We start from the raw sequence: 12,248 nt of genomic DNA, 5'->3' as shown, positions 1-12,248 counted from the left end.
ACATGATGGAACCAAGGCAATATAAAATCAAAAGCACCCCTAAAAGGATTTTATTAATCCACAGATTCAGTTTCTGGATGCCGTAAAGTTGGATAAATAGATTGGCAGTTATCTTAACAATAATAAAGGCTACTTTTGGTTGCTGCTAAAAAAAAATCATGGAGGACTTGGAGGCTTTTGGAAACCTAGTGTAAACTCTCAAAGAAATCGTGATTGCTCCTCTTAGGTGTACAAAGGCCACATTTAGAAGCATTTCGTTTACAAAATCATTTTGGCTTAAGCTTACCATTTAATGAACCATCCCATTTACTCAGGCACTGAAAGAGTTAATGCAACTCAAGACGAAAAGTGTCAGGGACCAGTGTATTATACGATCAGAGGGTTTTTCATTTCTTCTTTATCATGTTTATTTAAAATGTTTGGTAATTAGCTACATCATACATTAGTTCTGAATTTTAAATTTAAATAGGTTTATATTTAAATTAAGTGAATTTTAAATTAAATAATTTCAAGTACATCTGATTCAAGTATATCTGACTTGTAAGACAGTGCAAATGTTTGCCTGGAGCAACTATTTTTATCATTTTGGCGTCATTATCCATCTTTTCCATAATAATGTGTAAGAAAATAGGTCAGTTATTTTATATATCTCTATCTATCTATATATATACGGAAAAAATATCTGGGTAAGGTTATACAGACATTTGGCAAGTTTGCATAAGAACTCCAACCTTTGGGGCGCCTGGGTGGCTTAGTGGGTTAAAGCCTCTGCCTTTGGCCCAGGTCATGATCCCAGGGTCCTGGGATCAAGTCCCGCATCAGGTTCTCTGCTCAGCAGGGAGCCTGCTTCCCCCTCTCTCTCTGCCTGCCTCTCTGCCTACTTGTGATCTCTGTCAAATAAATAAATAAAATCTTAAAAAAAAATAAGTAAAAGAACTCCAATCTTTGTAGTTACTGTTCATTTTAGTATTGTTGCATCACAAACAACTCTTCTATAAGTTCAGATTGTTATGGACCAATTTTAGTATTTTGTAGATTCAGCTAGATCATATTTTCGCTTTGCTTTGCCACACACGCACACATGTGCACACACCCCTGACACAGCAGGGATATGGAAGGAACCCTGACCAGGCAGAGTTCTAGCTTGCTTCTGCTTTTGTGTGACCTTGGTTAAGTATCAATTTTGGGGGGCCCTGCATTTCCATTTGTTTCTTCGGACTCTGTGGTTCTATTCTAAATCTTGGAACACATTGTACCCTCTAGGCTGATTATTAGTCTTACCCTAATGTTAGTCTTATAAAGGGCGTCCACTGAAAGTTAAGTCATATTTTATAGTTTAGCTTTACAAGTAGGCACAGGGGCCCTGTACTTTAAATTGTTGCTAGATACTCAGTTTCCGAGATTTACAACTGTCGCAGTGAAAATAGATGACTTCACGTTTGGGGGACAGCTCTTCTCATCTGATCAATTACAGTTTGAACTCCCTCGAGTGAAATTAATACAAGGATATCAAGAAAATGTTGACAATAGAACTCTTCACGATATTACAGTGATGTTATAATTTATATTCTTCTTTCCATAAGCACTACTAGAAATACTTCCACGAACCCAGAAAAGGTACAAGTATTTAAAATATAATTAAATACCTACTTCAAAGATGCACAAAACCCACATTCAAACACGACTTCTGATTGAATTAAGTCTCCTGGGATTTCCCTCCCTATCATTTCCACAGTGGAGGAGCGGTGTTCCAGAGCAAGAGGGCGGAGGGCATACACGAAACCAAGAGATGCCCCCCAGGTCCACGAAAGCATGCACCTTCTTCTGCTCCCTCCACAGAATGTGGGCACGAAAGGAAAAACACGAGAAAACAAAATTCTCAACTGTTGTACATATAATAATAGCATGCCCAGGAGCAGCTGATACCAGGCTCATCTTTGCAAAATGCTTTTTCTTTACGGAGCTATTCACACGATGCACTTGATTCTCAAAATAATCCCATGAAGCAAAACAAATGGGTTTATTAGCCTCATTTTACAGTGGAGAGCACTGACATGCAGTGAGGTTAAGTGACTCACTCATGCCCAAGTACTGGTACAGAAACCGCAAGCTTAGGACCCAGGTTTTCTGGTTTTTCATTAAATATGCTTTCCACCATATCACTTTGGTTTTCAAACAAATGGAGATACTATTTTAACAGTAAAACCATGATTACAGAAAGGGGCTGCGTTTGGTGCCCCTCTGCAATGAGGGATGGTTAAGAGAATGGAAATGTAGGTTATGAAATATGAGTTTGTGATCACAATGTGCCTTCAGGAGGAAAATTTAATCAATAAATTAAAAATTAGAAAACTCAGAAGTCATTTTGCAGCCCTAACTCATTATTTTATCTTTAATTTTACTGAAATACAATTTGAATGCTAAATATATCAAACATCTAACCAATCTTCTTTGTCCAGAAATATTTCCTATAATTATCTTGTACCAGAAATAGGGAAATTCCGAAACTTATGTGGACAGCAAAGAGATCTCTAAAAACCTTCCATATTTACTTATATCAATAGTTTTGACAATAGTTCATGGTAAGTTGCATTTACTTTCTTTGAAAATGCCTGTACATAAATAAATTTGTTTTTCTTATCTAAACAAGGACAATATACTATAACATTAAAACATAAGCTGATGAACGGTCCTTCGTTTTTAATTTTTATAAATATTTGCAATAAAATATTCTGCTTGGATCCTTAGATATCTTTATAAAACATAAGATTATCAGGAGCAGTAAATAAGAGAACAAAAAGGAGTATAAAACTTATTTTGTTATGTTCAGGCAAATTAAGGGAGGGTAAACATTTCACAGAATGGTTAAAAACGCGGTACCTTATACAAGGAAGTGTTATTTTAGTCCCAGGTGAAGACACGTCTGAGACTGTTTACTTTGTAAGCCAACAGTGCACGCTGAAATCCACTTTACTATTCCGTATCAACAAATTAACTCATGAGAATGCAAGGCCTGATACAATCTTTCCGGTCGGACTGTATACCCCCCAAAAACCCATCTCTAATTGTCAAGAAAAATGAGTAATATGGATATACGTGGACATTAAATTGAGCTATACGCTAACGAAGTGGGAATGGGAGTAACTCTGTAGATGCTCAAGTTTCAAGAAAAAGTTGTCTGCTTTGCCTGATAACTGAACAAAATACTCGGTGTGGTCTTGTAGCAGCGAAGCATAGCGATCTGAATTAAATACCTTCCGAAGGAGGGTGGAGGCGGGCGGGAGTCTCTTTGTCGTGACTGTTCTGCCGTTAATGTTGGTGCTTATCCCGAGATGACCCCCAGTCTCTCCACCGCCGCTCTCTGGCCGATCTGAAGTCAGCAGAAGCACTCTTTTCTGGGCTTCACTGCCTCCTCGGAAGAATGCACAGTATTTGGAACAAAACCACTTTTAACCCCTTCCCAGCCATCCTGAATACAAATTTCCCCCCTTTTAATAAGCTCATAAATGTCCCTCGTCAAGATGGTGAAGGATTCCTCGACATTTGTGGCGTCTTTGGCAGAGGTTTCTATATACTTCATACCACAGTCTGCGGACAGGTTTTCGGCTTCTTCCCTCGTCACCTGACGTCGCGAAGCCAAGTCACACTTGTGCCCCACCAGCAGAAACACAATCCGAAATGGCTGCACGTGCATTTTTGCCTCCTCCAGCCAATCTTTCACGTGTTCGAAAGACCGTCGGTTGGTGATGTCAAACACCAAAAACCCACCAACTGAGTTGCGGTAGTAAGATCGTGTTATTGATCTGGAAAATAAGGAGAAAAACGGGTTGTCAAAGGACACGTTCTGCTTCTCCCCTTCCAATGTAGCACCGTAATAAAAGGTGAAGGTAGCTCATTGTGACTTAACCCGAACTTAGAAATCAAACAGGAAGTGTCTTAAGTGGACAAAAGTGCTCGGAAACTAACAGGCGAGCTGGTTTCATCCAAGGACAGAACACTGAAGTGTGGTTATTCTTAAATGGACAAAAGGACTTACATCGTATGTCATCTTCCACTTACAATGAATCGTTTTTATGTTCAAGTATCTGGTAAGAGTCATTATTACATTACTGGGATTAAAAATAGGGATTTGGAAAGATCTGGTGAAGTTGCCCAGTTGCAGTGAGGTCCAGACCATGGAAGCACCAGCTGGAGACCAGAGGAAAGAGGTTGGGGGTCCACTCTTCTCTTTGTCTCAGCCAGACCATGGCTGAAGAGCAGCTGTGTCCCTGTTTCTGGTCATGGCTCCCATCGGGAAGCGCCTTTCTAATGGGTTCCACTGGGTTTGGGAAATCCATTCTCCTTCCTGTCTGGTGAATGGCTTCTCGTCATTGCTAACTCTGAATGCCTCACCGTCCTTTGCTGACGTCCTTCACCTTGTCCATACTTCCAGACATGGTCACTTCCCACTTCATTAAACTTTTAGTTAACCCTTTAAATGTGCTGTTTATTTCCTGATTGAACCATGAGGCAAGATGGCAAGGCCATACTCTCTCTTCTATTTCTCGCCTTTACATGTTATTTTTTCCACCTAGAATGTCTTCTACCCTTTTCTGCCTAGATAACTCCTATTTCTCCTTCAAGCACAAGTTCAAAAATCATATATATGAGAAGCCTTCCCTGCTCCTGGGCTCTGTTCTCCACCTCTCTTAGGCAATCTTCTTCTAACTCCATTGAGCCTCTGGCATATTGCCATTATGACTCTATCTGTTTTCACTGTGTGCTGATCGGATTGGCTGGTATGTCTCCCACTCAACTCAAGGCTCTTGAGGGTCATCTTTTCTCAAGTAGCCAACAATCATACTACCTGGCAAATGACAGGTGTCACTTAACATTTGTTATACTGGACTGATTAATCTTAACGAGGAGGAAAAGTGTTAAGTGTTGTACGAAGTAAAGATGGTCCGTGTCTCAGTTTCTGAGCAGTCAACGATCTTGAACATTGAGATGATCCTTAATGAAGCTCATCTGACCCCCAAAGATCTCTGTGGGGGGGTCCGTAGGGCAACCGGTACTCTCTCCCATCTCTTCTGTACCTTCATTACCCTTACTGCTGAAATCACAGCTCAGTTCAGTGACCCAATACCCCAAACCTCATTTGTTGTGGGAGTGTGAAGAAAGTACTCCACCTCTTTTTTCTTTCCCTTTCGTTTGCTTCCCTGCTTCTCCTCGGGATTCTTTTTTTATTTATTTTTTAAGATTTTATCTATTTATTTGACACACAGAGAGAGCATAAGCAGGGGGAGCCGCAGGCAGAGGCAGAGGGAGACGCAGGCTCCCCACTGAGCAAGGAGCCCAACTTGGGACTCGATCCCAGGAGCCCGGGATCATGACCTGAGCTGAAGGCAGATGCTCAACCGACTGAGCTGTCCAGGGGCCCCAGATTTTTTTAAATTTACTTTGGAGAGAGAGAGTGGGCAAGAGAGCAGGAAGAGGGGCAGAAGGAGTGGGAGAGAATCCCCAGAAGACTCCCCTGACGTGGGGCTCGATCTCATAACCCTGAGATCACGACCTCAACCGAAATCAAGAATGGGACGTTTAACTGACTGGGCCATCCAGGCGCCGCCTCTTCAGAATTCTTAGTAGAGAGATTCTCAAGGACGACTGCACTACACAGCCACTGACAATAAGAAAAAATCTCCCACCAACTTTGGCAGGCTTCAGACGTAGTTCGTTTAAGTTGCCGAACTTAAAAAAAAATTGAAGGATAACTTGTTACTGTTTTGCTAGTTATCTTTATACGTGTGAATTTAGGCAGGCGTGCAAGGCCTTAAAAGAAACACAACTAAGGCTACATTATTGGACTGAAAGCTTTAATTTACCCAACATCAAGTCTGCATTACTTTTATCCCCCCTGTTTAATCTACCACTAGTTTAATTTATAAAGACATACTTTTGTGGTTGAACACAAAACTACAAAAGCAGCTGAACTGCTTTTGTATTAGGCAGAGGCACATCTTACACTGTGGGAAAGGCCATGTTTTCTAGCCCTTTGTATTTAATTTTGCAAACACATTGGGAATACAGCTGGCATGTTATTCTATAGCATGAAATTATGGCAAAATAGATACCATGTACAGTATAAACCAGCCCTTATTAATGATTAGTTGGAATAAATGGTCTCAATATGACATCTGTCATTTTTAAGATTTTCTTTTATTTATTTAATTATTTGACAGAGAGAGAGAGAGATCACAAGCAGGCAGAGAGGCAGGCAGAGAGAGAGCGGGAAGCAGGCTCCCCACCTAGCAGAAAGCCCAGTGTGGGGCTCGATCACAGACACCCCTGTCATTTTCTATGTAATAACTTGATCTTCAGCTTCTATGTGTGGGCATGGATATTAGGCTTAGAATTCGATCTGGTTAGGTTTCAGATTCAGATATGGTTGTCCTGGGGGGACAGGTCTCCCCTAAAACAACTGGGCAACCCTGCTGTCAGTTATTAAGGGGAAGAGCCAGGCCTATAGACTGAAAACCGGAACTTGAAAGGCAGGTCTTACAGAAGGAGATGCGGAGCAACTATCTTTGGACCTGCTCTCTTGGGTCACAGTGAGATCTCCAAAAGTTCTCACAGGTGTTATAGAAGCAGGGTACAGATCCTAGAAGAACTATGCAGGTCGTCCTCCCTACAAAGAATTGCAGAGTTGATGAGAGTAGCAGTTCTCTGTGGGCAACAACATCTTGCTGCGGGTTACTTTAACTATTTCCTTCTGGGCTTTGAAAGTCTCACTGAATGAATGGATGATATAAAGGGAAAAAAATATTAGGGGAGGGGGGAAACAGAAGGAAGGAAAGAAGAGAAAGAAGGGAGAGAAAAAGGAATGGGTTCCAATCTGGTCTCAGGTATGTTATGAGAAAAATTAAGAGTTATGAGAGGGGCACCTGGGTGGCTCAGTGGGTTAAAGCCTCTGCCTTCGGCTCAGGTCATGATCTCAGGGTCCTGGGATGGAGCCCCGCATTGGGCTCCCTGCTCAGCAGGGAGCCTGCTTCCTCCTCAATCTGCCTGCCTCTCTGCCTACTTGTGATCTCTCTCTCTCCCTCTGTCAAATAAATAAATAAACTCTTGGGGGAAAAAAAAAAAAGAGTTATGAGGTTACCCTCTGGCAAAACTGGGAAGGGGACATGGAGCCTGCTGAATCCAGCACAATGCTGATATAATGGGGAAGGTGACTCACGGGGGACAGCTTCAGGGATACAAGTACTCAGCAGATCCTTGTTCCTCCCAAGTGGAAGATCTGATCTTTTTTTTTAAGATTTTATCTTTGGGGCGCCTGGGTGGCTCAGTCAGTTGAGTGTCTGCCTTCGGCTCAGGTCATGATCCCAGGTCCCGGGATCGAGCCCCAAGGCCGGCACCCCAGTTTGGTTTTGAGTATTCAAGAAACCGACTGGGTCTTATACACCTGAAAGCTACATTATGAGTGACTACTATCCCATATTCAAAGACTTGTCTCCTGGCAGAAAGTTTTCCCTCCTCCTTGCCTTTACTGACACCTGCTGTATGTCATTTCATTTCCGGATCACACGGCTTCCCTGCAGCCTGACTGAGTTGCTCTTCCTATAGGATCTGGAGGAGATGGTTTCTGCTTCCCCAATGCCACTTCCAGATAATTCTCTCCCAGCCCGTGTCATTAAAAACAAAAAACCAAAAAAACAAACCAGAACAAAACAAAACCAGAAAGAAAACCCCCCAAACCCCAAAACTTCTCTGCTCCTTTGAGGCATATGCCATCTGGCACTGTCATCTGTTGTCATCAGCCGAGTGCATGGTCATTCTCCATGTGCTGAAGACATCAATGCTTTGCTTTGCTTTCCAACTCAATTCCTGTCATTCTACTCCTGTCGCTGGACGGGTTGTCTGCATTCACCTCTGCTACTCGACTTCCTCTCCTCGTTTCTAAAGAACCACCCCCTCTATTCTTCCTTTCTCATCTACTTCCTTTTCATTATCAGAAATTCACTACATCCAGGGGCGCCTGGGTGGCTCAGTGGGTTAAGCCGCTGCCTTCGGCTCGGGTCATGATCTCAGGATCCTGGGATCGAGTCCCACATCGGGCTCTCTGCTCAGCGGGGAGCCTGCTTCCTCCTCTCTCTCTCTGCCTGCCTCTCTGCCTACTTGTGATCTCTCTCTGTCAAATAAATAAATAAAATCTTAAAAAAAAAAAGAAAGAAATTCACTACATCCAAACCTGTGGATTTATGGCCTACTTTTGATCAAAAGCTCACACTCTGCAGCCCATGTTCAGTGGCAACTTTAAAACTGTATCCACATTTGTAATCTACTGAATAACTGTTACTCTCTACCCATTACATTAATACCCTCCTATTTTTACCTCTTTCGTTGTTCTGTGAGACATCACTATCATTGGTCTCTTGGAAATACCTAAATTCCCAAGCTCCTCCCCCACGGCTACACTCATCGGGGAAAATTCATCTCTGGAGCAGTCCGGCATGTGGCTGAATACTTCTGGGAAAATCACTCAACCAAGCAGGCTGGTGTCCCCATGAATTAATTATAACCAATCCCAAGTAGACATTCAACACCGCTAAGGAACACCGCTGGCATCAGGAGAAACTCTTCTCCCCTTCTCTCACACTTAGACTTCTACTATAGGAAGGAACAGCATTTCCCTTTCAACCTTTCTCCCCACAAAAGAGAACCGGAGGAACACTTCGCTCCTCTTATTGGATACCTCCATTGCAGGAAATATGACGGTCGCTTGGTCCGTCTGTTTCTCAGGCTGGCAGGCAGAATGAACCGGGTTCAAGTTAGTGTCTCTTGCACACCACCCTTCTCCACCTCCCTCCACTTTCTGAGTTCGGGATGTTGGTTTGTTAATTGTGAAAGGTGAGCAGGGGCCACGTCCCCGAATATCCAGTGATTCTCAAGTGCCTGGCGCCCGTTCTTAGTGAGGAGGTAAGTGGTGGATCTGGTAAAGCCAGGAACACGGCCACTGGAGAAACGGGAGAAGCGGCAGAGAGAATGAGGACGTTTTAGGGAAAGAGATACCAGCAGTGCAAAAAAAAAAAAAAAGAGAAAGCTGCCCAATATTGAGAGCCATTAGCAGAGTGTTCTATTCTCATACCAAGGTCGCTGAGATTCTATGAGCACGTCAGTGGCTAGAGAAGAGCGGATAAATTAAATATAGACAGATAGATCCACCCCAAGGATAAATCCCACGAAAATACAGCAGTCAGTAATTTCTGTGAAGTTTCTTGGGAGAGGGTGGTTCCTTAATCTGAGGAATGGTGTTAAAACCTCTCCAAAGATGACCTGTGCATCTTATGTCCGCTACCAAGAAGAAAAAAGCTTAATACTTGGTGGGCCTTTTTGGATCATGGGGACACTTGTATAATATTTGAAGGTCCTTCTCTGACCCATTAAGTTAGAGACCCAAAAGGCTATAATAGGGCAGAAAGCAAGAGAAGTCCCTTTGGCTGGCCCAAGGTACAATGCACGGAGCTTGGCTGCTTGGCCCATGGTCCATCAGATCTGATGGCACCTGCCAGAAGTATGCACAGCTGACTGGGATGCTCTGTCAAGCCTGGGGAAGGTTCCGCTGGGCGATTACAGGAGTGGCATTTTGGAAAAAAGTTCTGCTCTCTTTGTCAAGAGCCATTATACTTTTGAGAACTAGTTCTTGACTTGCAACCTGGCTTGAACAGACACTAACTACCTGGAACGCCAGGCGAGGGTGTAATCTGAGTGCTTCCCGGAGCTGGGGGTCCTGTTTCAGCAGGCTGGAACATGGTCACCAAGCAGAAGCCATGTATACGGGCAAGATGGGAGTCCTAGAGTAACAAGACTCACGCGCCCAGCACGCTGGCTTTTGCAGGACCCTCTCAACCTGTGGCCTTAGCGGGATTTCCCTATAACTAAAAGGGGAGAACGCTCACGTCTGCCTTACAGATGACTCTGTGCGGCGTGCTGGCCTCAGTCAGCCCCACTCAACAGCGGACTTGAAGGTTCGTGGAAAAGAAAGCCCCTCCCATTTGTGGCCGTCTCGTGGTACTTTTTCCAGAGAAGGAGATGGAAAGAGGTAGGTGAGGATCTACACCAATTCATAAGCAGAGGCTAAGGGTGTGGGGGTGGGCGCGAGGTATACTGACGGGCCTGGGGCCTGTGAATGCAGGTATTCTCTGCGAGTCCTCACTCCCACTCCCCTCTGGGGAGTGTTCCTAATAACCGCTGAAACAAAATACCCTGTCATGTCATTATCAGTCCGTATTTTCACCCCAGTTTAGACTCAAAGTGATCAGGGCACAGAGATGGAGGCAGTGATGGGGCTCGACAAAGACGTTCTCTTGCCTAGACTGTCGCTGGTCAGAAGTCAATTTCTCAGCAGCTACTGACACTCTGGATTATGGTATGTTTCTCTGGCGCGATCATCATGGAGGGGACGCCGACGCATCCCCACTGTAACAGACACGGAATGTGGACTCAAACCATGCCAGCACCCCCATCTGTGAACTTACAGGACCCCTGACACATGGATGTGGCATCCCACACTGTGCTACAGACCAAAGATGTCACTTAGCAGAGGTAGAGACAGGGAAATGGGCAGATGCCGTGCGGTTCGTTGATCTTACCGTGTCACTGTCCTGCATCTGGCCCTGCAAAACTGGGGAACGGGTTAAGACTCAGTTACACCTACGTTCAGGAGGTAACAGCTTGGAAGATTCCAGCAGGATTTGGAATGTATGTGTTTTAAACACGCGAGGGACCAAGTACGAGGTGGTTTTCCTCATAAACAGAGGCCGTGGTTTGGGCGACAAAGGGTGGAAGTCGGATGATGGGGCCTTTCACAATTACACTTAATGAGTCACTACAATTTTTTGTTGCTTCTAATCCCTGTGACTCTGAACTCTGCTGACGTCAGGGTTTTAGTATCCCAGGGAGAAATGCTTTCACAAGAGAACGCTGGGATGCTTCTACGGAATTAGCTGAGACTGCTGGCTGGCCATTTGGGGCTTCTTACGGCAGTGAGCTGCGCGGTGACAGAGCACGACAGCAGGGTGAGGACCACCCTGGCCTCCTTTGGCTCTCGTTGCCCAGAACTCCTGGGATCTTCTGATTCATTCCAAGCCTGGCCCTTTCAGCTTCCAGTCAAGTCTCTGTGCCTCAGACATGCTTCCAGAAACTTCCGTTTCGTGAAGATTTAGATTTCCTCAAGCCCCTTTTGGTGCTGGCAACCAAAGACCAGACAGAGTCCACATGTATTTTGCAAGAGAACAATGACCAAACAGAGTCACAAACGTTTTATAACCTTCCACATCCACATGAGGCCAAAACTCATGCTTTTTTGAAATTGGTAAAAATATAAGAGGTTCATCTCTTGTTTTAAAGTGTAAGCACAATACTGTACATCACATCTCTAGAACCTTCTCATCTTGCATGACCGAAACTTCAGACCCAGCGAACTGCAACTCACTTCCTTCTCCCTCTCTCCAGCCCGTGGGAACCACTCTTCTTTCTGGTTCCATGCACCTGATCACTGCAGATGCCTCACAGATGCAGAATCATGCCGTATTTGTCCTGTAACTGGTTATTTTCACTTAGCAGAAAGTCCTCAAGATTCACCTATGTTGTCGCCTATGACGGAATTTCCTTTTTTTCAATGGCTGAATACGACTCAATTTTAAGTCTATACCACATTTTCTTTCAACCATTCCTTTTTTTTTTTTTTTTTTTTTTTTTAAATATTTTATTTATCCATTTGAGAGACAGAGAGAGCAAGAGAGCACAAGCCGGGGGAATCGGACAGGGAGAAGCAGACTCCTCTTGGAGCACGGAGCCCGATGCGGGGCTTGAGCCCAGGACCCCGAGACCATGATCCAAGCCAAAGGCAGACGTTTAACTGTTTAACTGACTGAGCCGGCCAGGTGCCCCTGCAAGGTTGATTCTTGCACTATTTTTGCTTCAGAAAAGAAAAATGGCCAACTATTTTATGTTAATTTTCCTTTTCCTAAAACACTATGTAGACAAGGGATACTGATAGTGATGAGGGAACAGGAGGCTGGCTGAGGACAAAGCAAAAGCTGGCGCCTTGCACCCCCCCTTCACCCGCTCCTCTCCATGTGTGTAGCATTCCTCAGGCACCCCTCACTGCCATAAAACGATAAATAGTTAACTTGCAGAGATCACAGTCCTGCAAGGCAGGAGTCTCCCTTGGTTTGCAAATGTCCTTGAGATTTACAAACAAATAAGTTACC

General features: G+C 44.1%; 1 protein-coding gene across 2 annotated transcripts in view; it reads right to left on the bottom strand.

Moving 5' to 3' along the window:
- Window positions 1-864: 864 nt before the first annotated feature.
- Window positions 865-12,248, bottom strand: part of RAB39A (RAB39A, member RAS oncogene family) — a 67,462-nt gene continuing 56,078 nt past the window's right edge. For both annotated transcript variants that reach the window (XM_032357061.1, XM_032357060.1), the window contains exon 2: window positions 865-3,803. In XM_032357061.1, the coding sequence (XP_032212952.1) occupies window positions 3,377-3,803 (427 nt within the window). In that variant the 3' untranslated portion in view covers window positions 865-3,376. The remainder of the gene's footprint in view (window positions 3,804-12,248) is intronic.

Source organism: Mustela erminea, chromosome 9 (assembly GCF_009829155.1).
Source record: "Mustela erminea isolate mMusErm1 chromosome 9, mMusErm1.Pri, whole genome shotgun sequence".
Taxonomy (NCBI): Eukaryota; Metazoa; Chordata; class Mammalia; order Carnivora; family Mustelidae; genus Mustela; species Mustela erminea.
The sequence above is the reverse complement of the archived record's forward strand: the minus strand, read 5'-3'. Positions and strand labels throughout refer to the sequence as shown.